This window comes from Malaclemys terrapin, chromosome 13 (genome assembly GCF_027887155.1).
Source record: "Malaclemys terrapin pileata isolate rMalTer1 chromosome 13, rMalTer1.hap1, whole genome shotgun sequence".
Taxonomy (NCBI): Eukaryota; Metazoa; Chordata; order Testudines; family Emydidae; genus Malaclemys; species Malaclemys terrapin.
This window is the reverse complement of record NC_071517.1, coordinates 33,474,700-33,500,631: the sequence shown is the minus strand read 5'-3', so window position 1 is coordinate 33,500,631 and position 25,932 is coordinate 33,474,700. Positions and strand designations below refer to the sequence as shown.

At 44.2% G+C, this 25,932-nt stretch overlaps 1 protein-coding gene and 1 pseudogene across 1 annotated transcript; one reads left to right on the top strand and one right to left on the bottom strand.

The window, feature by feature from the left end:
* The first annotated feature begins 7,838 nt into the window (after window positions 1–7,838).
* LOC128848177 (olfactory receptor 14A16-like) lies at window positions 7,839–10,443 on the top strand (annotated as a pseudogene).
* A 14,082-nt stretch (window positions 10,444–24,525) lies between these two features.
* Window positions 24,526–25,473, bottom strand: LOC128847949 (olfactory receptor 14I1-like). The gene has a single exon (XM_054047673.1). The coding sequence runs from the start codon at window positions 25,462–25,464 to the stop codon at window positions 24,526–24,528; it is 939 nt and encodes a 312-aa protein (XP_053903648.1). The 5' UTR covers window positions 25,465–25,473.
* Between the last annotated feature and the right edge of the window lie 459 nt (window positions 25,474–25,932).

Sequence of the window (25,932 nt, the reverse complement as noted above, 5' to 3'; positions counted from 1 at the left end):
TTAGCAATAAGCAATACTGTTTTCAAGCACTTTACTGGTTTGCCAACATCTCCACATACAGTCTGACCTCCTGCACATTGCAGGCCACAGAATCTCACCTACCCACTCCTGTAATAGACCCTTAACCTCTGGTTGAGTTACTGAAGTCCTGAAATCTTGATTTATAGACTTCAAGTTATAGAGAATCCACCTTTTACACTAGTTTAAACCTGCAAGTGACCCGTGGCTCATGCTGCAGAGGAAGGCAAAAAAAAAAAAAAAAAAAAATCCCAGGGTGTCTGCCAATCTGAACCAGGGAAAAATTCCTATCCAACCCTGAATATGGTGATCAATTAGACCCTGTGCATGTGGGCAAGACCCACCAGCCTGACACCTGGGAAAGAACTCTCTGCAGTAACTCTGGAAGTATGGCCTATGTTCTTTGTTCCTGGATGTATACACTTATATTTAGCTGTATTAAAACACACATTGTTTGCTTAAGCCCAGGTTACCAAATGATCCAAATCTCTCTGAATCAGTTGACTGATCCTCTTCATTATTTGTCACTGCCCCAATTTTTGTGTCATCTGCAAGCTTTTTATCAATGATGATTTTATATTTTCTTCCAGGTCACTGATAAAAATGTTCAATAGCGTAGGGCAAAGAACTGATCTCTGTGGGATTCCACTAGAAACACACATGCTCTATGATGATTCCTCGTGTAACATTACATTTTGCAATCCATCAGTTAGCCAGTTTTTAATCTATTTAACGTGTGCCATGTTAATTTTATATTAATCTAGGTTTTTTTAAGTAAAATGTCATGCGATACCAAATGAAATGCCTTACAGATGACTAAGTATATTACCTCTATTGACCCAACTTTTAATCATTTAGCCTTTCTGGGCTTCAGTTTCCCATCTCTAAAATGGGGACAAATAGCACATCCCTATCATACAGCAGTGCTGGGAGGATAAATACTTTAAAGGTTGTGAAGTGCTTTGAATTCTACTGATGAAAAGTGCTAAGTAAGAACTAGGTGTTATTGTTCTGGAGTCTCTGCCTGGAAGAAATGGCATGTTTCTATTATTAAGCCTCCTCTCATAGTGTTCTCCCATTATAGCTGCAGCAGCAGGGCAGGGGGTGGGAGGAAGAGAGAGACATGGCAGCTACTTCTTCATAGCTGCTTCCCTGCTTCAGCCATTGCACAAGCAGCAAGAGACATGTTGCTGCCCAGATGCACCTGGCACCAGCTCTGTCAGCTCCCGCAATTTTTCCTGAAGCTGATCAACAGTTTTCCATTGAAACTCATTTCCAGCGGAAAACTGGGTTTTCTGTTAAATTAATATTTTCACTAAAAGTGTCGGCTTTTCTTCAAACATTTGTTGTCAGAAAACTGAAAACCCCCAACACCAAATGTTTTTGTTTTTTCCTACAAAAATCAAAATTTTCCACCGAAAAATTTGACAGAAATAAAAATGTTTCCATCCTTGCCTTTTTAGTGTTGTTGTAGCCATGGTGGTCCCAGGATATTAGAGAGACAAGGTGGGTGAGGTAATATCTGTTATTGGACTAACTTCTGTTGGTGAAAGCAACAAGCTTTCGAGCTTATTCAGAGACATGAAGAAGAGCTCTGTGCAGCTTGAAAGCTTGTCTCTTTCACCCACAGAAGTTGGTCCAATAAAAGATATTACCTCACCCACTTTGTCTCTCTTCATTCTTGTCAAAATTTTCCATGAAAAAACAAACAAACAAATAAATAAAAATATGTCCTGCCCATCCCTCCTGTCCCCAACCCTCAGAAATACATCAGAATACGTAGCCCCCTGTGGGCAAGGGACAAACTCCCAGCCCTGACCAGATTCCAGGATGCTTCAGAATGGAAAGAGATCTGGGAGAACACAATCAGAGCTCACACTGATGCCACTGAGCTCAGAACCCAGTCCTTGGTCAGTTACACATTAGTAAGCATACCTGTAGGGGTGAGTTGGTGTCTCCTGAGTTAAGATGTCCTCTGATCCTTACGGTGTGGTAAAAATCTCTTGTGCTGAAATGCATGGACATCCCAGTTAACCCTGTGACTTTTTTTTTCTGAGACCATCAGTGGGAGCTGATACTATCTGGCAACATGGAGGGGACAATGACTTACAACAAAGGGCTTTCCGAGCTTATTAAGAGCTGTGGGTAAAGTTCATACCGCATCTAGATTAAAATAGGTTCTTCCCACCCTGCCAGAGCTGCAGAAACACTACTGGGTATGCAAATAGTTTGAGACCTGATCTAGCTGCTTACAGAGGAGGCCTACCGAATATCAAGCCTGTGTGCATCTGAAGCTTTGCCAAGGGAATTTACTGAATTATGTTCTCCTAAGGGCATTTTGGGTAAGTGCCCTGGAGCTCTGCAGGGCTTATAATCAGAGGCACAGATGGAAAAAGTTCATTTCCCAGGCCAGCCACCAAATACAAAATTAATGTGAAAAAATAAACACTGAGTGACATTCTCCTGCCAGCTACCCCAGCTCAGCCCCATTTTCTGAACAGGGCTGAGAGAAGAACTGGGCCAGCTGATTTTCATTGTCTCACCTGCATTTGGCTTTTAAGAATATTCTCTCTTCAGACATTAAACCTTCTCCATTTGCTGCAATGAAATACCCTTAGAGCTGAGGGATATCTTTGGCTGGACTCACATCTCACTGATAATGGTGAAATCTCATCTGGAATACTGTGTGCAATTCTGGTCTCCCATGTTTAAGAAAGATGAACTCAAACTGGAACAGGTGCAAAGAAGGGCTACTAGGATGATCCGAGGAATGGGAAATCAACTTTATGAGGGGAGATTCAAAGAACTTGGCTTGTTTAGTCTAACCAAAAGAAGGCTGAGGGGATATATGATTGCTTTCCATAAACACATCAGAGGGATACATACCAGGGACGGAGAGGAGTTCTTTAAGTTAAGCACTAATGTGGACACAAGAATAAATCATAGAATCATAGAATATCAGGGTTGGAAGGGACCTCAGGAGGTCATCTAGTCCAACCCCCTGCTCAAAGCAGGACCAATTCCCAACTAAATCATTCCAGCCAGGGCTTTGTCAAGCCTGACCTTAAAAACCTCTAAGGAAGGAGATTCCACCACCTCCCTAGGTAACCCATTCCAGTGCTTCACCACCCTCCTAGTGAAAAAGTTTTTCCTAATATCCAACCTAAAATGGATATAAACTGGCCATCAACAAATTTAGGCTCAAAATTAGGTGAATGTTTCTAACCATCAGAGGAGGAGTGAAGTTCTGGAACAGCCTTTCAGGGGAGCAGTGGGGGCAAAAAACCTAACTGGCTTCAATACTGCGCTTGATAAACGACTGGAGGGGATGGTATGATGAAACTGCCTACAGTGGCATGTAGCTGATCTGTGACTGCTAGGAGCAAATATCTTCAATGGCTGGTGATGGGACACTAGATGGGGAGGGCTCTGAGTTACTGCAGAGAATTTTTTCCCAGGTGTCAGGCTGGTGAGTGTTTCCCACATACTCAGGGTCTAATTGATTGCCATATTTGAGGTGGAGAAGGAATTTTTCCCCAGGTCAGATTGGCAGAGACCCTGGGGGGTTTCTCCTTCGTCTGCAGCATGGGGCACAGGTCACTTGCAGGTTTAAACTAGTGTAAATGGTGGATCCTCTGTAACTTGAAGTATTTAAATCATGATTTGAGGACTTCAGAAACTCAGCCAGAGGCTAGGGGTCTATTACAGGAGTGGGTGGGTGGCCTGCAATGTGCAGGAGGTCAGACTAAAGCTGACATGCCGTGGTAAAAGGAGGCAGGTCATGGTCCATCGATAAGTGGAAGTTCTGTAAAAATGAGCTCCTTCCCCTCCCCATGGGGCTGAGACTCAGTGACCTGGGGGAGTATGGGACTCCCTGATTTTAGAGCTGTAGAAGGGCTTTTGCTGCTCTCAGGATTCTGTCCATGTCCTTTGGGTTATGTACTGTAATTGTCTCACTAGATCAGAGGTTGCAGTGATAGGTGGTCAGCCACTGCTGACCTGTCTCCTTCCTGACGTGCTGTTCATCATTCAGGGGTTCAGAATCCCTGCCCATGTCTGCAGTTCTCTGGGGTGAAGGGAGCGTACAGGACAATTCCCTCCCCCTCTCCAATAATCTGTGCCCGTGGGAGAGAAGGGTCGATTCCCCAAGGGCCCGCCTCCATTGAGAGGAGCCAGTGGCTCATCTCACAGGCAAAGAATGTGGATTTGAAACAACCAATGTGAATTAAATATTTTTTAAATGTCATGCAGCTTTGCACCAACAGCCTAATGAGCTAAGATTTTCTATATCTGAGCTTTCACTTCTATTAGGATGAATGGCCCAACTTTCTTTCTTTCTTTCTTTCTTTCTTTCTTTCTTTCTTTCTTTCTTTCTTTCTTTCTTTCTTTCTCAGCAATTATTTTTTTTTCTTACTGCATTCAGGTGCAAAGCTGCATGACATTTAAAAAATATTTAATTCCCAGTGGTTGTGGGTATGTCAGGGAGATTGAACAAATATGAAGTGCCAGATCCCCAGCTGGTGTAAATTGGCATAATGCTTTGGAGCTGTGCCAGTTTACATGAGGTGAATATCTGTACTGTGGTGCCTAGTTTGATGCTTATTCCTCTATCAGTGTTCTCATTGTTTAATAGCACAATCCCGTTTCAATGCTTATGGAATATTCTGAGATCATGGTTTATAGACAGAAATCTGAGAGATTGGTACTCAGCCAGTAAACAAACTGATAAATATTATATAACGCAGCAGTGCTAGTATAACTAAAGTTGTGTTGTGATACCATTTAAAAATTGACTTTCTAAGGACTAACATTGACATGCTTAGTCAGATTCCTTTGAAAATTGGGGTGCTTCTGGAGAGTGCTGGGTAGGATTAGTAAACTGAATTATTGGTCATTTGAGCAAGGGATTATGGAAATATAAGCCATGAAAAAATAGATTTTTTTTTCAAAAAGGCATTTGAGCTAGGGGTTGCAGAGATAAAAAGGGGTTTTCTAGGTGGGATTTTTTGTGCAATGCTAGAGCTCAAACTATTGATGTGATGAGGGTCAAAAATGTCTCAGTTTGTCGAGTTTATTCACTCTGTCTTCAGGGGACCCAAACTGAATTTAAGAAAATGTTCACTTTTTACAGTGTGCACGCACCAATATGGAAAAACAGCCAGAGGGTTTCCATTCCAGCCATTTTATATGCTTTAAAGCTTAAACCGTGTAAGTGCTCTAAAAGCCGAACAGTCACTCAGATTGCTTTGAAGTTTGGTGTGCCTCAAGGTGTCGCAGGGTAGTGTTAGTGATCCAAATCTGGGGTCATTTGACCAAGGCATTTCCTGAGTTATAGCCAGTGGTACAAGCAGAAATCATTTCTTGCCAGTACTACACTCATGGGAGGGAAACAAGGGGGACATGCGACCTCCCCATGTGACTCCTCCCCCCCCCCAAACCTAGGGCACCGATGCTCTTCCCGTCTCTTCCAAAACCCACTCTGTATATATAAACATCAACATGCTTAACTATTCACTTTCCCCCCACATATGTAGTATTTCACTCTGTTTATATGGAATATGTGAGTTGGGTGAGAAGCCATTTCAGCATATGTAGGACTTATTAAAAGACAAATTTTAAGTAGAACTGTATCCTAAACTGCTTTATGGTATTGTACCCAAACATTGCATTTCAATGGGGGATTCAACTTTCTTTATAGGAACAGAACAGACACCTGAAACTCTTACCCGTCCATAAAAGTGGTCCATAGTCATGCAAATAGTCCCATTGTCTTCAATGGGATTGATAAAATGATTGTGGGTTTACAGGATTAGGTTCCAAGTTTGTAAATTGTTCTGGATGGAACTGACAATGCCTGAGCTGTCAGATCAGAAGGAGCTTCATTCATTCAAATAAAGGTGGACAGATGTATGATAAGTCTTAGCTCTGTTGCTAAGATGAGGAACGTATTTTCAGCAAAGTTCTTGGCAGATTCCTGAGGAAGCTGGTTTAAGGCCATCAGTGTCTGGCATTATAATCTTCACTTATAGTTCTCTCACCCACAAAGCTAGAAATTGAGGCATTTGTTTTCTTTGTTTTGCTGCTCCAGTTCCAGTTAACAAAATGTATGTTAGACTAGTTTGGCTGCAAAGAAGAATTCTAGGTACACTGCAGACAACACCTGATTCCTGTAAGGCTGCAGAACTGGGCTGACATCAGAATCCAATCATCCTCTGGTCAGTGCAAGCAGAGGCATTCCTCTGATGATTTGGACTTAATGTGATGCAGTATGGATGTCATGAGTAATTCAGACCAATGGGGAGAAACAGAATCAAAAACACTGTTTAAACACCTTCCGTCCCCCGCATCCCTCCCCTCTTGAGAAGTCCTGATCAATGTAACAGCACAAAACCTATGATAACAAACTTAAACAAAGCCTTTGTTTGTTAGCATGTGTATTGTGCTGTTAAAGCCATTTAAATAATGAATGTCCTCCCTAGCTGCATTCTGCTCCTTTAAGGAGCAGAGCACAGCCCCGCCCCACCTCCAGAGGGAGTGGGAGGGTAGCCCCAAGTCTTTCCGGTACCCCATACCTGCTAAAAATCTCTTGCTGTGACAGAACTTTGGAGGAATTCAATGTTGCATTGTTGAATTCGATAAGAAAAAAATGTAATTGCTGAGAAAGAAAGAAAGAAAGAAAGAAAGAAAGAAAGAAAGAAAGAAAGAAAGAAAGAAAGAAAGAAAGAAAGAAAGAAAGAAAGTTGGGCCATTCATCCTAATCGAAGTGAAAGCTCAGACATAGAAAATCTTAGAAACACTGAATTCCTCCAAAGTTCTGTCCCTAGTGGGAATGAATCTCTCCTTAACATAAAAAGTTACACTTGTAATTAATCCCATGGAACAAAGAACTAAGAAAATGGAGACGGGTTCAGAACTTTTGTCTCGTCTTTGGTTTAAAATCTCACAGGCAAAGAATATGGATTTGAAACTGTGTAACAGACTAGATCCCCAGCTGGTGTAAATCAGCCATTGCTCCATTGAAATCAAAGGGCCAGATCCCCAGTTGGCAAAAATAGCCCCAGGTACATGCGTGTGGACATGGTTCTTAGTTTTTAGTGTTTGCTTTGGGTACCTCTTAATGACCTACTTCAATCAGCCCAGTCAACCCGAGCTGTGGGTTCCCCTGGTGGCTGTACTCCAAGAGCTGCTGATGCAATGCAGGAAAAAAGGGAGGGGGAACCAAAAAAAACCCAATCTCTGCTCACCCAGAGGTAATTATGTGGAATTAATGAAGGAACAGGATATTTCAGGCCACTAGGTGCCACTAGGCTCTTAGTGATTGTAGGTCACATGTCTGTACTATAAATATATATTTTATTCTGCAACCCCTTTGGGGAACCCTTTGAGTCCTAGCCCTGTCTTATTTTTAGCCAAGGGTCCTTTCAGGAATGCTGCCATTGCATGAGATCCAGGGAGGGTGCTGCTGTTTCCCTGAGGTTAGGTTCATCTAGGAAAGGTACTTTGCTCCAGAGGTGAGATCAGAGCTGGGCTCACAGCCCTGGAGACAGGATTCAGCAATTTAGCCCCAGAACAGAGACATCCTACATTGTGACCATATCTGGTGCCTGCACAAACCAGGATCAGCTCTAGAGCAGAGAGGGGTTTTCAGTCTCCAATCCCATTTAGTACATCACCTCTCAGCCAAGCCTGTCCAAGGAGGGAAGCAAGGAGCACGCATCTGTGGAGTCCGCTGTGTGCTATGAACTGCAGAGAGACCGGCAACTCAGGAAACAGCTTCTGGATAATATAGTGATGGGGGCATGATAGACAGATAGGATTATTTGAACATTATCTCTCTAACAGAGGAGGATCAAATGCATCACAAGTTGGGAAAAAATCCACAAAGACCAGCACAGTAAGTTTCCTATTTCAGTTAAATATGTTAGGGTATTGATATACAAGGCACATGTGAGAACATAAATATGCATGACAATTGGAACTCTCGAAGAGTTTTACTATCTATTTAATCAAATACCTAGCACCAGTCAGACTTTTTTATTTGTTTATTTTTCAGCAGCAAAAATGGACTGTACATAAAAATTGTGAAAACTCAAACATTTGTTTCATTGTGGCAACTGAGAAGAAAACAATTTTAACTAAAAGCTGTTGAAAACTGAAAAAAAAAATAGCCTCTGCTGTCCTTGGAAAAAAAATATATTGAGGATAGCAGAGACTTTCCATGAAAATGTGTTCAGTTGAAAACCCAATTTGCCTTTGAAATAATTAAAGCAGAAAATGTCTGTCTACCTGGAAAGGGAAACAGCTTTGCACCAAGGTGGGAAAAATTAAGATTTTTCACTAATACCACAATTTCAAACCCATTTGCTCTATTGCAACTGTTTCAAAGGAATAGCTCCAGGATGGTTAAACTGAATAAAGCAAAGTTGATAGCCCACAGAATATATTTTAAGCACTGCGAGAGTTGAAGCCCCCAGACAAAACCTTTCTATCTTGACACTGCCCAAGGACAGAGAGAAGGTCAATGAGATTAGAACCCAGATCTTCTGCTCTAGCACCATATCTGCTGTCCTACATTGCTGCCACCTAAATGGCAGTGCTGTTGAGAGGTGCCCAGAACATACACACATTAAGACACAGACCACCCCCCTAAAAGCTTCCAGTCCTAAAGGACAAGGCAGAGAAAGGGGGGAGGGGAAACAGAGGCACAGGGAGGGGAAGTGACTGGCCCAAGGTCACCCAGCAGGTCAATGGCAGAACCAAGAACACAATCTAAGTCTTGTGACTGCCACTGACCTGCATAGCACAGACACAAAGTCACAAAGGGAAACAGTACAACCTAGCAGTAACTGAGCGACGCTCCTAGCCCATCATCACACAGAGATGGAAGTGCAGCTAGAATTGGTTCCATGAATCAATCTGTAAATAGGTAGAAAGCCGTCTATGTGGAGGAATCATCACAGACGAGCTGACACATAGGAAGCTGGGTGAATCAATGTCATATTTCTCTGGAAAGTGGGAATCAGGCTGTGTCGTCATGTTAGTTTCATGCCCAAGTTGTGAGCTTGTTGTTCGTCACAATAGGGAACCATCTTGGCTAGAATTGTTGGATTTGGATTGTACTTTGTCCCATCCTTCATACTGCATTTTATCTAGGGCCAGATCCTCAGATGGTGTAAACTGATGCAGCGCCATTGACTTTAAGTGAAATAATCCAGTTTTCACTGTGTGATAATGCACCTGATTAGTGCTCTGGGTGATGGGTGAGGAGCACTCGTGACTCCTCGTCAATGGAAGTGACGAGTGCTGTGCACCTTTGACATTCACATTATAAAATATTACAGAGAGAGAATCAGGATCAATTCCTCTGTCACTCTAATCCTGACCATTGCCCTTCTCCTTCCCTCCACAGACATCACACGATGTCCTGAGAAAGAAAATGTCCAACTGCACCACCGTGATCGAGTTCCTGCTCCTGGGATTCTCTGATGTTCGGGAGCTGTGGATTTTACATTTCATGGTGTTTCTAGTGATTTACCTGGCAGCCCTGATGTGGAACCTTCTCATCATCACAGTTGTTCTCCTCAACCACCATCTGCACACCCCCATGTACTTCTTCCTGATGAATTTGTCCATCCTAGACATTGGCTTCATCTCTGTCACCGTCCCCAAATCCATGGCCAATTCCCTCATGAACATCAGGTCAATTTCTTATTCTGGATGTGTTGCCCAAGTTTTTCTCTTTGTCTTTTTTGTTTCAGCAGATCTTGTTTTATTGACCGTCATGGCGTACGACCGATACGTCGCCATCTGCCAACCCCTGCACTATGAGAGAGTGATGAACAGGAGAGCTTGTGTCCAAATGGCAGCTGGTGTCTGGATCAGTGTTTTTCTCTACTCTGCGCTCCACACTGGGATCACGTTTGCAATATCCTTCTGTGGAAGCAACATGGTGGATCAGTTTTTCTGTGAAATCCCCCAGCTCCTCAAGCTCGCCTGCTCTGACTTGTACCTCAGTGAAACTGTAGCTATTGCCTTTAGTGTGTATTTAGGCTTATGCTTTATGCTTTGTTTTTATAATTGTGTCATATGTTCAAATCTTCAAAACAGTGCTGAGAATCCCCGCTGAGCAAGGCCGGCATAAAGCCTTCTCCACCTGCCTCCCTCACCTCACCGCGGTGTCCTTGTTCTTTTGCACTGCCACCTTTGCCTACAGTCATCCCACCTCCAGCTCAACCTCAGGTCTGGATCTTGTGGTGGCTGTTGTCTATTCTGTGCTACCAGCAGTGATGGATCCGATCATCTACAGCATGAGGAACAAGGAGATCAAAGCTGCATTGAGGAAACTGATAGCGTGGAGGTTATTTACAAGCAATAACTGTCCATTTTTTCCCTTTGGTTGTGATTTCATTCCATGTTTCTTTATAAATGTAATCCTCTGACAACATTATAATACCCATGAGAACATGCTTTGCAATCTACTTATGCAGAAAGGTGTGTTTAGACTGGTAAAAATGCAAACAAACCCCACTCAAGTCAATGGAGTTACTGTACATTTAAACCAGTGTAAATAAGATCAGACTTTACCTATCATGTTTTTTGTACTGCCACCCATCACCACACTCTCTGAGCACCCTCCACCTCAAAGGAGTAGCCATAATCAAGTCCCTAGTGGACTTCATGGGTTCTCTGTGTCTTCTCCTTTTTGGGGGCATAAACTCTGCTTGGGGTGCCATGGCTTGTGGTTAATTGTTTGCTTGTGTGACAGAGTGGGGTATGATGGTGTCAAACTATGAACTCTGTTGTAGTATCTGTAGAAATATTGGCACGGTGACAGCACAAGTCTGGCCTGGCTCAATGGCAGCCTGTTGTGCTGCTTTCCAGAGAGCTGCCCCTCCTGGGAAAGGTGCTTGTCACCATCATGGAGATGCATCAAGACTAGAGACTGAAGCCATCAATTTTTGTTGTCTCTCAACTACTTGTCCCCTCCCCCCACTTGCTCCGGCCCAGGGCCCCAGGTGACCTTAAGTCGTCTCTGAAAGCAATGATCCAGTGTTCACAGCTTCATAGATTTTAAGTCCAGAATGGACAGGTAGATAATCCACTTTGACCTCCTGTATGTCATAGCCCACTAATCTTCACCCACATACCCCTGCATTGAGCCAAATGACTTTTTTAAACTCAGCATTTCAGTCTTTGGGAGATTAAACCATTGTGTGCCACAGGCAGAGAACAGGGGTGACCAAGGTGCCACCAATACCCCAGGTCTCTGCAATAGCAGAGAATTGCCATGCTGCAGAGGAAGGTGAAAAGCACCCAACATCCCTGCCAATCCTACCTGGGAGAAAATTCCTTCCCAACCCCAAATCTAGCAAACAGTTAGACCCTGAGCATATGAGCAAGATACACATCAGAACATAAGAACAGCCATACTGGGGCAGACCAATGGTCCATCTAGCCCAGTGTTTTGTCTTCCAACAGTGGCCAATGCCAGATGCATCAGAGGGAATTAACACATCAGGGCAATTTCGAGTGATCTACCCCCTGTCGTCCAATCCCAGCTTCTGGCAGTTGGAGGTTTATGGAGACCCAGTGCATGGGTTCACTTCCCTGACCATTTTGGCCACCACAACATCCCCTGGCAATGAGTTCCACATGTTGACTATGTGTTGTGTGAAGAAGTACTTCATTTTGCTTGTTTTAAATCTGCTGCATATTAATTTAATTGGGTGACCCCTGGTTTTTGTGTTATGTGCAGGGGTAAATAATACTTTCCTATTCAGTTTCCCCCTACTATTAATGATTTTATAGATATCTCTCATATCCCCCCTTAATCGCCTCTTTTCTAAGCTGAACAGTCCCAGTCTTTTTAATCCCTCCTTGTATGGAAGATGTTCCATACCTCTAATCATTTTTGTTGCTGTTCTTTGTACCTTTTCCAGTTCTAATATATCTTTTTTGAGATGGGGTGAACAGAATTAGATACGGAATTGAAGGTGTGGGCGTACCATGGATTTATATAGTGACATTATGATATTTGCTGTTTTATTCTCTCTCCCTTTCCTAATGGTTCCTAAAATCCTGTTAGCCGTTTTGACTGCCACTGCACATTGAGTGTTAGTATTTGTTGTCTCTTTAATATTAAAGACAATATTTGTAATAATTATTTTGAGTCACTTTTGCAAATGTTGCTTTTATTTGGTTCCAATCTTGAAAAGTGACTCACTTGGACAGACTTTTCTGTCCAGAAATTCTCAAACTCTTTTTTTTTTTCAGATCATGGACCATATGTCAGTAGAAAAAGTGTCTTGTGGAAACTTCCCCTCTCATTCCTGATCACACCAACTACCTATCCATCCAGACACAATTTAGGGGACCTCCTCCCTTGCCCATTCAACTTCACAGAACATCGCTGCACAAGTTACAGCAATTGTGTATATGGAAATGTGATATTAGGAAAGCAATTGGGGTTAGATTAACGCTTCAGTACTATTGTCCAGTGTCCAGGGCCCCAGCTCAAGAAGTCATGGTGTTACAGCAGAATCTCAACTTTGATTTTGTAAACGGAAGTAATTTTCTAATCCCCATGGGATGGAAAGTTTGAAAATATAACCCAAGCCTGAGACAATAACCAAGTGTAACCCCCAAAGCAACATCTGCCTGAGTCTGCAGAGAGTCTGAGCCAATTACTCTGAGGATTAAACTGCTTTGAGTGAAACTGACACAGCAACACCTGCCTGATTCTTCAGAGAGACTGAGCCAATCACAAAGTTAACTCCATAGGACAGAGGTGCAGGCTGCAGCTCCAGGACCATGCCCTCATTCACCGGCCAGTTTACCAGCTGGGTGCACAGGTCTCAGATTTCTGACTATTGAACTATGATTTTGTGATCTTAGACTCTTCCATTGTTATGTGAATGGGATGGGGTTAAGCAATGAGAAACTCAAATTCAGGAACAAAAATAAAACTAGGCATCATGGTACAGATATTCAGCTCGTGTAAACTGCCATAGCTCCATAGCATTATGCTAATTTACACCAGCTGGGGAATTAACGTAAATTAAGTTGTCATGGGATAAAAGGGAAGGTCCTTTCATGGACTGAGAACTGGTTAAAAGACAGGGAACAAAGAGTAGGAATTAATGGTAAATTCGCAGAATGGAGAGGGGTAACTAGTGGTGTTCCCCAAGGGTCAGTCCTAGGACCAATCCTATTCAATTTATTCATAAACGATCTGGAGAAAAGGGTAAAAAGTGAGGTGGCAAAGTTTGCAGATGATACTAAACTGCTCAAGATAGTTAAGACCAAAGTAGACTGTGAAGAACTGCATAAAGATCTCACAAAGCTAAGTGATTGGGCAACAAAATGGCAAATGAAATGTAATGTGGATAAATGTAAAGTAATGCACATTGGAAAAAATAACTCCAACTATACATACAATATGATGGGGGCTAATTTAGCTATAACAAATCAGGCAAAAGATCTTGATGTCATCGTGGATAGTTCTCTGAAGTCGTCCACGCAGTGTGCATAGGCGGTCAAAAAAGGAAACAGGATGTTAGGACTAATTAAAAAGGGGATAGAGAATAAGACGGAGAATATATTATTGCCCTTATATAAATCGATGGTACGCCTACATCTTGAATACTGCATACAGATGTGGTCTCCTCATATCAAAAAAGATATATTGGCACTAGAAAAGGTTCAGAGAAGGGCAACTAAAATGATTAGGGGTTTGGAACGGGTCTCATATGAGGAGAGATTAAAGAGGCTGGGACTTTTCAGCTTGGAAAAGAGGAGACTAAGGGGGGATATGATAGAGCAGTGGTTCCCCAACTGGGGTTCGCAAACCCCTGGGTGTTCGCAGAACGTTACAGGGGGTTCGCCAGAAAAATTTCACTAATGGTGGACAGAGGACCCCGGGCATTGGAGACAGCAGGTGGGACCCGGTTGCAGGGCAGACACCCTGAGCCCCAGGGAGAGTGGGGCTGGGCAGTTGGGGCTGGCAGCCCAAGCCCTGACCCCGTCAGCAGGGGAGCTGGCAGCCCGAACCCCAGCGCTCTGCGCGGGGCTGGCAGCCCGAGCCCCAGGGAGAGCGGGGCCGGGCAGTTGGGGCTGGCAGTCCAAGCCCTGCCCCCGTCAGCGGGGGAGCCGGCAGCTCAAACCACAGCACTCCGCATGGGGCTGGCAGCCTGAGCCCCAGGGAGAGCGGGGCCGGGCAGTTGGGGTTGGCAGCCCGAGCCCTGCCCCCATCAGTGGGGGAGCCGGCAGCCCGAATCCCAGGGAGAGCGGGGGTGGGCAGTTGCAGCCAGCACCCAGAGCCCTGCCCAGGTCAGCGGGGGACCGGCAGTTCAAACCACAGCGCTCTGCGTGAGGCTGGCAGCCCGAGTCCCAGGGAGAGCGGGGCCGGGCAGTTGGGGCTGGCAGCCCGAGCCCTGCCATCGTCAGCAGGGGAGCTGGTAGCCCGAACCCCAGCACTCCGCGCGGGGCTGGCAGCCCGAGCCCCAGGGAGAGCGGGGGCGGGCAGTTGGGGTTGGCAGCCCGAGCCCTGCCCCCGTCAGCGGGGGAGCCGGTAGCCTGAACCCCAGCCCGAGCCCCAGGAATTTGCCAAATCTCATCTAAAGCCAGAACCACAGCCCTCCTTGTTACCACCAGCCACAACCTCACCCGAAATTAGAGGTGGGTGAAAAATACCAAGCATTTTTTACAGAAAGTTTTGAATTTTTTTCACATTTTTCAAAATTCCCCAAGAAAAATTTACAAAACACTGAAATGGAAAAATGGTCCATTTTCAAAAACTGTTTTCATGAAACATTTTCTGATTTTTGAAAACCAAAAATGAATTTATTTTTATTCCAAACCATTTTTTTTTAAACAAAAGCCAAAAAAACATTTTACAGAAACTTTTTTGGTTTCTGGTTTTTCTATGTTCATTAAAAAAAGTTTCAATTAAAAATATTTTTCAGAGGTTCATAGATTCCGGGGCCCGGCAGTTGGGGTATCCATCACACTGAGGAAATTTAAACTTAAATCCCTGAAAATATTCATTTTTAGGAGGGGGTTCACAAGATTTCACAATTTAGTGAAAGGGGTTCGCGGGCTGTTAAAGTTTGGGAACCACTGTGATAGAGGTATATAAAGTCATGAGTGATGTGGAGAAAGTAGATAACAAAAAGTTATTTACTTATTCCCATAATACAAGCACTAGGGGTCACCGAATGAAATTAATAGGCAGCAGGTTTAAACCAAATAAAAGGAAGTTCTTCTTCACTCAGCGCACAGTCAGCTTGTGGAACTCCTTACCTGAGGAGGTTGTGAAGACGAGGACTATAACAGCGTTTAAAAGAGAACTGGATAAATTCATGGTGGTTAAGTCCATTAATGGCTATTAGCCAGGATGGGTAAAGAATGGTGTCCTTAACCTCTGTTTGTCACAGGGTGGTGATGGATGGCAGGAGAGAGATCACTTGATCATTACCTGTTAGGTTCACTCCCTCTGGGGCACCTGGCATTGGCCACTGTCGGTAGACAGGATACTGGGCAGGATGGCCCTTTGGTCTGACCCAGTACGGCCGTTCTTATGTTCTTACGTTCTTATCTGGTGCCATTGACTGAAATGGGTCTACAGCTCATTTACACCAAATGGGGATCTGGCCCCATTGATTCCAATGGAGCTATGGATGATTCCCCCCAACTGGGGGATCTACCACATTGACTCCAAAGGAGCGATGCGTATTTATACCAGATAGGAATTTGGCCCATTTACACCAATGGAGAGACGATGAATTACATCAGTTGGAGATCTGGCCCATTGACTCCTATGGAGCGATATTGATTTACACCAGCTGGGAACTGACATTTCATGGTTATTCAATCTCCCTGACATGCCAGCAACCAGTGTGAAATAAAGATTTTAAAAACATTAGGCAGCATTGCATCTGCACCAAATGAGCCTTTTTTTTAGTGTTGTCTGCAGTAAGAAAAAGAAAGGATGAATAGTCTGTTACTATTCACACAGGGACGACTTTGCTGTATTCGCTCAGCTGTTCCAATGATGCAGGCTGGAGCTTACTCCAGCTTCCGGCAGAGATAAAGAACAAGTAGAGCTGATTAGAAATTTTCTGATGACACAGACTTTTGTCCAATATTGCCGATTCATAGAACCCAGAGATTCATGGAAACATCTCGGGTTCCATGAACTTTCAGTGAAGGAAAGGCAGGCTGGCAATGAAGATGGGCTGCTGGGGACCCAGGTATCCCAGAGTACGTGGCTCTGGGGCAGCCTACCTTGTCAGAGCTTCCAGGCTCCCTGCCATGAAGCCGGGAGACTGAAAGCCCTGGGAGCCCTGTTTCTAACCCGGGCTCAGCTCTCAGGTCTGCAGCCTGAGAGTCCTCAGAACCCTGGTTCGAGGCAGGGCTGTCAGGGCTTCCAAGCTCCCTACTTAAAGCTGGGAGCCTGGGATTCCTGGGATGAGCTCCCAGGGTCCGTGGCTCTAGGGCAATTTCAGCTTGTGGATTGCAGCTGGGATTCTGGGACCTGGTGTGTCAGATACTTTAGACCCCCCACTGAGAATGGAGCGGAGGGAAAGATCAGCAGTGACAACATTGAGAAAGGATGTAGTGTCAGCGTCCATGTCGTCAGGCTGCTCAGCACCTAAGTCCAGGCTGCAGGGATGCCCCTCTCCTGGAGTCAGCTGGCTTTGGCAACTTAAGCCATTTCCTGCCAGAAGGAATCAGGCCAGGGGAAGCCTCCTTTTCACCTTTAGCCACCCTCAGCTGGGGGGCTTAACCACAGGACAAGGGGCTACTCTGACACATTGGTCTCTGCAGCTGGTCTGTATGCAGCTGGTTTTGCATTTCATTGCCAGGGAGAAGAAGATGTATCCAAGTCCGTTCTCTGAGGGCTTCCAGGACTCACCCCCTGGAGCCCTGCCCAGCTCAGACCCAGGCTTCCTTGCCCTGTGCCTTTCTGCAGTGTTGGAAAATTAAAGGGAGAGAAAAGACGCAGAAGCAGGAAGGCCAAGTGGGCTGAACTCAGTGGTTGGAGGCAGGATCCCTAGGTGCTAACCTCAGGCTTGGGGAGAAGACACACATTTTTCCTACACATTGAGCGAGTGTCCCTGTCGTTTTCTGTAGATCTCCCCTGTGCATGTGGCCTGTACTCCATATTCACGATCCCTGGTGTATCTGCCACACAGCAAGCACCAGTCCCACAGGCCGCCTCACCCACAAGTGTGCAACATAACAGAGAGGGGTAAAGGCAGGGAATGGAGTTGTCTGAGGAGACAGGGGCTTAAACCTGATCCTGGCTTGGACCATGCTTTGAAGGCTCTTAGTTCTTCTATCTCACTCTTGCTGCTGTGCAGGAATAGCTATGGGGCCGAAACCTCCTGTTAATATAGGATCAGGGACCCTTGCATTCCCTATGCTGCTCCTCTTCTCTTGCCTTGTGCTGATCCCTGTGACCGCTCACACCTGCCTCGGGCAGGGGCAGTCCCTGTTAGCTGAGCTGAAGTCATCTGCCTGACCCACAACAGGGACTGGAACATCTGCAGCAGAACAGCTGAATACACTGCATTGTGGCCTGTTCTTTATACAGCCCCGTTGGCCCTCCTCACTCCCACACACACGGCCACGCAGCCATTCAGTAACAGAAACACACACTCCCCGGCTGCCTGGCTGGGTGTAGGCAGAGAGCCAAGGAGCTCAGCCTCCAGCAGCCCACCTGGAAGGTTCTTGCCAATTTCACTTTCTGGCTACAGGGTAAACATGAACATTGGCAAGCACCTTCCAGGCTGGCAGGGAGCCATCATTGCAATTTTCCTGATGGAAAATCAATTGTAGTTTTCAATTTTGAAATTTTTGAGGGTATTGGGGACTGTGCCTTTAAGGGCTGAGCTTCCCACATGGAGAATCTGGAGAGAAGGGGCACATTAAGAAGCTCTTGTTGTTATGCTCAGACAGCTGGAACTGGACACAGAATGAAGCAGAGTTCTTGCAGTCTCCTTCAGCACAGAGGGATCAGTGAAAAACTCAATATTCTCATGGAAAATTTTGATTTTGTGAAAGGAAATTTGATATTAGAAAATCATTCCAGTGGAGAATTCCCAACCAGCTGTACCCAGAACTCATGGAGAGCCTATGGACTCCAGTGGGAAGAAGATTGGGGTATAGCTGGGGTATAACATCTAGGCTTACTCGGGCTGAGAGAAGAAACATTCCCCTGAGCAGGAATGCATCCACATGACAGAAAATCAGAGATGGGCCCAAACCAAGACTCTAATCCATGCTGGATCCCAAATTCCTCAACATTCAAAAGAAGAGCTTTAGGGTCTGAGGTCATGGATCTGCCCTGTCACTACAAAACCCACCACTAGCTGAATGGGCAGACAAGGTCCCCATTGCTGGTTGGCACAATCTCTGTGGAGATGCAGGTCATGAATGTGTTCTGGGGACTGAACTCACCTTTGCACTGTCCAGATGGGCATCACAGGTCCGAGCTGTCTGACTGGTCCTTCAGAAGACTGCCCAGTTGAAGATAATTAGTGACAGCTCAGATGAGTGGAAATCATGAAATCAATGGGAGTTAGGCACACCTGAGGACCCCAGTAGGAACCTAGCTGAATATTTAGGTGTCTAAATACCTAAAACTTTAGACACTTTTCCACATTTGACTCCTCATCTCCTGCATTATCCAGTGGAGGTTTATATCAGGACGTGTCATCGTTCCTCAGGACACTTTATCAGGCACAATCTCTTCCCATTCATGTCCCTGTGTTTAAATTCTGCAGAGTGTGTAAAGGCTGTAACGTCAGCCCAGGGATTCAGGTGTAAATAGGAAGTAGAGTACGCAGGCCATGTGGAGAATTCCCCGGGCACAACGCCCACTGGGAGCACAGAGCTGTGATTATCCTCAGTCGGCATTGCAGAGGATTCAGTAGAAAAACACTTGAGATTGGGCCAAATTCATCTGGTGTGAGGCCACTGAATTCCAGGGAGTTACACCAGGAATGGATTTGGCTCTGTGGGCTTATGGAGGAAATTGTTTGCAGCATGTTGTACACTCAGGGCTGAAACAAGATGTTTTATTGGCTGCAGACTATACACTGATAACACTGAATGATCTGCTTTTGAGGACAAAGGGCTTTCTTCCATGCCCCACCCCTGCCTGTTCTGTTTTCTTTCTTCGTCAAACAGCCAGATCAGCAGCCCAAGAGGCAGAGAGCTGTAATGTTCAAAGGTGCCTAAAGGAGTCAGGAGTGCACAATCCACTGAAACACTGTGGGAGTTTTCGGTTTTGGGTGCCTAAATCCCTAGGCTAAATCCCTTAGGCTCCTTTGAAAACCTCAGCCTGAAGTCTATTTTTCAAAAGAACACGTAGAAGCAGAGATAGTGGCTAGATACACTTCCTCCACATCCTCCTGTTCCTTGCCAATGTGTGCCAGTCCTGCCCTGCAGGAACCCCTTTTGTGGGTGACAGGAGAATCCATTCTCCAATGTCCATGGCTCCTGTCTGATCGCCAGCAAGAGAAGAAACTAGTGAGTTTTATTTGCACAATCCACAATCTCCTCTGGCTGCATGGAAGAGGGAGAGGACTAATGCCTTCCCATGGTTATTCTGGATGAGGGCAGAAAATGGAGCACCAAACCTTCTGGTCAATGTCTCTCTGTGCTGCTGTCACAAGTAAAACTGGTTGAAATTTTTTTGTCAAATCTGTTTTTCAATGGAAAATTCAGTTTTCAACCACATGGATCTTTTTGCAAAAAATGTTTCTTATCTCTGGAAAAACACCACCCCAGAGCCCAACATTGTTTGAAAACTTTCAGGTGAAAAGTGAATCTCTCTACTTGAAAATGCCACTTCAGTGTCTCATGGGAGCTGTAGTTTGGTTGCCTTGTGGTCACATTCTCCTTTATGGGCTGGAATCTCTAGCCAGACTACATCCGCCCCATGAGGCATTGCAGCTGGAAGACTCCCATGATACACCAAAGCAACTTAGGAAGAAGGAATCCCATGGTGCAAATGTTGTCCAGCCAAGGAACCTGTCCCATAGAGAACGGGAGTTTGAGGCACACAAACTGCAACTCCCATGAGACACGGCAGTGGTATTTCCTACTAGAAATTTACATTTTCAGCTGAAAGTTTGGAGAGGGAGGGTTGTTTGTCATAAAGTCAAAATTTTCTATGAAAACAAACACATTTTCTGCCCAGCCCTAGTCAAAAGGGACTCATTGCTCAATGGATAGGCTGGGGAGCTCGGTAAACAAGCACCTACCTCCCCTGTGGGGGGCAGTGAGGAGGAGCTGGAGCTGGGGTATCAATTAGGCGAGGTGCAGGCCTCAGCCAGGTTCTCCCCACTGGCCCCTTTTCCCTACTCAGTCCTTTCCCCTGGGGTGTGGAGAGGTCAGTAGCCCGCTCCTTGTAAAATCAAAGTGAAAATGTTGTTAGAGTAAAAGCCTGGGGTTTACAGCTCATTGTAAAGCAGAAAATTCTGTGAGAAATTCTGGTATTTTGATGTTTGTTTTCGTCTTAGATGGGGTGAAAATAGAAACATCAAAAATATTCACTGAATGAAAAGTTCTTAAAAATTTGATTGGGAAATGTCAAAACCAAAAATACTAATTTGTTTTCTTTTTCTTTTTCTTTTTCTTTTTTACCAAAATGAAATGCTTTGACGTTCCAATAAAAATTCTTTCATTTAGAAATGTCAACTGAAAATGAAAAAATGTCATTATGAATTAGACCTACTTGTGTTGCTGGAAGAGACAAACTTTCGAGCTACACAGTTCTTTTTCAGATAGCCTGGAAACTTGTCTCTTCCACCAAAGAAGTTGATCCAATAAAAGATATTACTTCATCCACCTTCTCTCTTTCTTATCCTGGGACCAACAAAACAACAATGAAAATAATCATTATGAATTGCCGGTTTGACTTAAAATAACATTAAAATGGCATTTTAAATCAAAATGCCCATTCAAAATATTTCAATTTTTAAAAAGTTTGGAATTAGCATTTTAAAATTAAAAAACCACATTTTTTTTAAATTTGGAAATGACATTTTGAAATAAAAAAGTTCATTTTAAGTGGATATTTCAAACTAGAAAATGGAAAATTTGCAATTAGCTCTTCCTAGGATTTTCAAAGGGGCCAAAAGATAATTAGATTCACACATTCTACTGAAAACTCATTGGGATTTGAGCACCTAAGAGTAAAATTTTCAGAAGTGCCTGAGTCTTGTTTGAAAATTGGACTTTGGCTCCTGAGGAATTTAGATGCTTTAAATTTTTTCACCAAATTTCTCTCAGATTTTAAAAAATCCCAGCCAAAATCAGAAAATGCAAAATGTCAGGGGAACAAAGGTAAAGGTGGGGGGAGTAGCATTGTATGTCAACAGTGAGAGGAAACTGTAAAGAAATAATAAGTGATGGAATGGATAAGACAGAGTCTGTCTGGGAATACTCACACTGGGTAAAAGAACTACTAAAGCCTCCCCTGGGATAGTGCTAGGAGTGTGCTATAGACTGCCAGGATCTAGCCTGGATATGGACAGAGAACTCTTTAACGTTTTTAGGGAAGTAAATACTAATAGGAACTGTGTAATAATGGGAGACTTTAACTTCCCGGATATAGATTGGGGAACAAAAGCTAGTAACAATAATAGGGCTCAGATTTTCCTAGACGTGATAGCTGATGAATTCCTTCATCAAGTAGTTGATGAACCGACGAGTGGGGATGCCATTTTAGATTTGGTTTTGGTGAGTAGTGAGGACCTCGTTGAGGAAATGGTTGTAGGGGACAACCTTGGCTCGAGTGATCATGAGCTAATTCGGTTTAAACTAAATGGAAAGATTAACAAAATTAAATCGGAGACTAAAGTTTACGATTTCAAAAGGGCTAAGTTTAATAAATTAAGGCAACTAGTTAGGGAAGTAGATTGGACTAACATATTTATGGATCTAAAGGCGGAAGGCGCCTGGGATTATTTCAAGTTGAAGTTGCAGGAGCTGTCGGAGGCCTGTATCCCGAGGAAGGGAAATTAGATTTAGATCGAGCTGGATGAGCGAGAGTCTCAGACGGGTGATTAAGAAAAAACAGAAAGCGTACAAGGAGTGGAAGATGGGAGGGATCAGCAAAGAAACCTACCTTATTGAGGTCAGAGCATGTAGAGATGGAGTGAGAAAGGCCAAAAGCCGTGTAGAGTTGGACCTTGCGAGTGGAATTAAAACCAATAGTAAGAGGTTTTATAGCCATATAAATAGGAAGAAAACAAAGGAAAAAGAAGTGGGACCACTTAAGACTGTAGATGAAGTGGAGAATAAGGATAATCTAGGCATGGCACAATATCTAAATGAATATTTTGCATCAGTCTTTAATGAGGCTAATGAAGGACTCAGGAATAGTGGCAGCGAGACGGATGGGAATAAAGGATGGGGGGTTGACATTACTGTATCCGAGGTAGAAGCCAAACTTGAACAGCTTAACGGGACTAAATCGGGCGGACCGGATGATCTTCATCCGAGAATATTAAAGGAACTGGCGCGAGAAATTGCAAGCCTGTTAGCGATAATTTTTAATGAATCTGTAAACTCGGGGGTGGTACCGTTGGACTGGAGAATAGCTAATGTGGTTCCTATTTTCAAGAAGGGGAAAAAAAGTGACCCGGGTAACTACAGGCCTGTTAGTATAACATCTGTAATATGCAAGGTCTTGGAAAAAATTTTGAAGGAGAAAGTAGTTAAGGACCTTAAGGTCAATGGCAATTGGGACAAATTACAACACGGTTTTACAAAAGGTAGATCATGCCAAACCAACCCGATCTCCTTCTTTGAGAAAGTAACAGATTTTTTAGATAAAGGAAATGCGGTGGATCTAATATACCTAGATTTCAGTAAAGCGTTTGATACAGTACCGCATGAGGAATTATTGGTTAAATTGGAAAAAATGGGGATCGATATGAAAATCCAGAGGTGGATAAAGAACCGGTTAAAGGGGAGACTGCAGCAGGTCATACTGAAAGGTGAACTGTCAGGTTGGAGGGAGGTTACCAGTGGAGTTCCTCAGGGTTCAGTTTTGGGTCTGATTTTATTTAATCTATTTATTACTGACCTTGGAACCAAATGTAGGAGTGGGCCGATAAAGTTTGCGGATGATACAAAGTTGGGAAGTATTGCCAATTCGGAGAAGGATCGGGATATCCTTCAGGGAGATTTGGATGACCTTGTAAACTGGAGTAATAGTAATAGGATGAAATTTAATAGTGAGAAGTATAAGGTTATGCATTTAGGGATGACTAACAAGAATTTTAGTTATAAGCTGGGGATACATCGGTTGGAAGTAACGGAAGAGGAGAAGGACCTCGGAGTCCTGGTTGATCGCAGGATGACTATGAGTCGGCAATGTGACGTGGCCATGAAAAAAGCTAATGCGGTCCTGGGATGCATTAGGTGAGGTATATCTAGTAGGGATAAGGAGGTGCTGGTTCCGTTATACAAGGCACTGGTGAGAGCTCATTTGGAGTACTGTGTGCAGTTCTGGTCTCCCACGTTTAAAAAGGATGAATACAAACTGGAACGGGTACAGAGAAGAGCCACTAGGATGATCCGAGGAATGGAAAATCTGTCGTATGAAAGGTGACTCGAGGAGCTCGGTTTGTTTACCTTTTCCAAAAGAAGGCTGAGGGGGAATATGATTGCTCTCTTTAAATAAATCAGAGGGATAAATACCAGGGAGGGAGAGGAATTATTTCAGCTCAGTACTAATGTGTACACGAGAACAAATGGATATAAACTGGCCGTCGGGAAGTTTAGGCTTGAAATTAGACGAAGGTTTCTAACCATCAGAGGGGTGAAGTTCTGGAACAGCCTTCCGAGGGAAACAGTGGGGGTGAAAGACCTCTCTGGCTTTAAGATTAAGCTTGATAAGTTTATGAAGGGGATGGTTTGATGGGATAACGTGATTTTAGTCAATAGGTTAATAACGTGCCATCGCTAGTAATTAGTAATAATGGTCAATGATGGGATATTAAAAGTTACTACAGAGAACTTTTTTCCGGAGGGTCTGGCTGGAGAATCTTTCTCGCATGCTCGGGGTTCAGCTGATCGCCATATTTGGGGTCGGGAAGGAATTTTCCTCCAGGGTAGATTGGCAGAGGCCCTGTAGGTTTTTCACCTTCCTCTGCAGCCTGGGGCAGGGGTCGCTTGCTGGAGGATTCTCTGTGACTTGAAGTCCCTAAATCATGATTTGGGGACATCAACAGCTGAGTCAAGGGAGAGAATTATTCCAGGAGTGGGTGGGTCAGTTTTTGTGGCCTGCATCATGCGGGAGGTCAGACTAGATGATCATAATGGTCCCTTCTGACCTTAAAGTCTATGAGTCTATGAGTCTATGAGGTTCTGATCCTAACATGAACATAAGCTGGTCCTCAAACAAAGTCAGCCTGAACCATTACATAAGGTGGAGGGTGGGAATACTTTATTCCAGGTGGACAGTAAGAGTTCAGTATGAGGAGTTCATTTCTTTTGAGAAAAAAATATCCTGCCTATTATTTTCCATAGAGACTCTTTTATCTCTTTGTTTCTTAGACTGTAAATGATGGGATTCATTAGTGGTGGCACCACACAATAGAACACAGCAGCCATCAGATCTAGAGATGTTGAAGACATCGATCTGGGCCTCATGTACGTAAATGATGCTGTACTCATAAATAAACAAAAAACAACCAGGTGTGGGATGCAGGTGGAGAAGGCTTTGTACCTGCCCTGCTCAGAGGGGATTCTCATCACCGTGGAGAAGATGTGAATGTAGGACACAATTATCAATACAAAGCAGACCACATCTAGAAGTGATCCAAGACCAATCATGACTATTGCATTAGCGTGTGTATCAGAGCAAGAGATCTTTAGCAACTGTGGGATATCACAGAAAAACTGAGCGATAACATTGGACCTGCAGAAATGTAACCTAAAGGTATTAGCAGTGTGTAATAGAGAGCACATCATGCTGCTGATCCATGAACCAGCTGCCAACTGGGCACAAGCACCTCTGTTCATAGTCACCTTGTAATGCAGAGGGCGGCAGATTGCAATGTAGCGGTCATACGCCATCACCGTGAGAAAGGCCAGCTCTGCTGCTGTAAAAGTTATAACTAGAAAGACTTGGGTGACACATCCAGAGAAAGAGATGAGTCTGTTGTTGGTTAGGGAGTCAGCCATGGACTTGGGGACCGTGACTGAGATATAGCAGAGGTCTAGGAAGGATAAGTTGCCCAGGAAAAAGTACATGGGGGTGTGAAGGTGCTGGTCGAGGGCTATGACGGTGATGATGAGAAGATTCCCAACCAGGGCTGCCAGGTAAATCACTAGAAACCCCAGGAAGTGTAAAATCTGCTGTTCCCACACATCAGAGAATCCCAGGAGAAGGAACTCAGTCACGATGGTTTGGTTGGACATTTCTTCTGTAGATGTACACTGCAGAGGGAAGACAAATGGGCAATGGTAATAGAAGGAGAATCAAAAGATAGATGGAGAATGGTTTTATTACTCTGCAGGACACATATGGCAGCTCAGGAAAATAACAAGATCCTTCCCTTTCTTCACCATCACCATGTAATTACAATGTTTACAATGCAGGTTCATGGGGCTCTACTTATTGGCAGCTTCTTATTCAACAGACCTACTGCTTGTGTTTATTTTAAGCCCTCTCTGGTTATTTTACTGACTAAGAAGCTGGGAGTGGATGACAGGGGATGGATCATCTGATGATTGCTGTTCTGTTCATTCCCTTTGAAGCACCCGGCATAGGCCACAATCGGACGACAGGAGACTGAGCAAGATGGACAATTGGTCTGACCTAGTATGGCCAGTCTTATGTTCTTAAGGCCTTGACTCACAAAGAGTCTTAGGCCCCTAAATGCCATT

Bases quoted from the DNA above. Each gene is read 5' to 3' on its own strand.
- LOC128847949 (XM_054047673.1), bottom strand. From the start codon at position 25,464: ATGTCCAACCAAACCATCGTGACTGAGTTCCTTCTCCTGGGATTCTCT.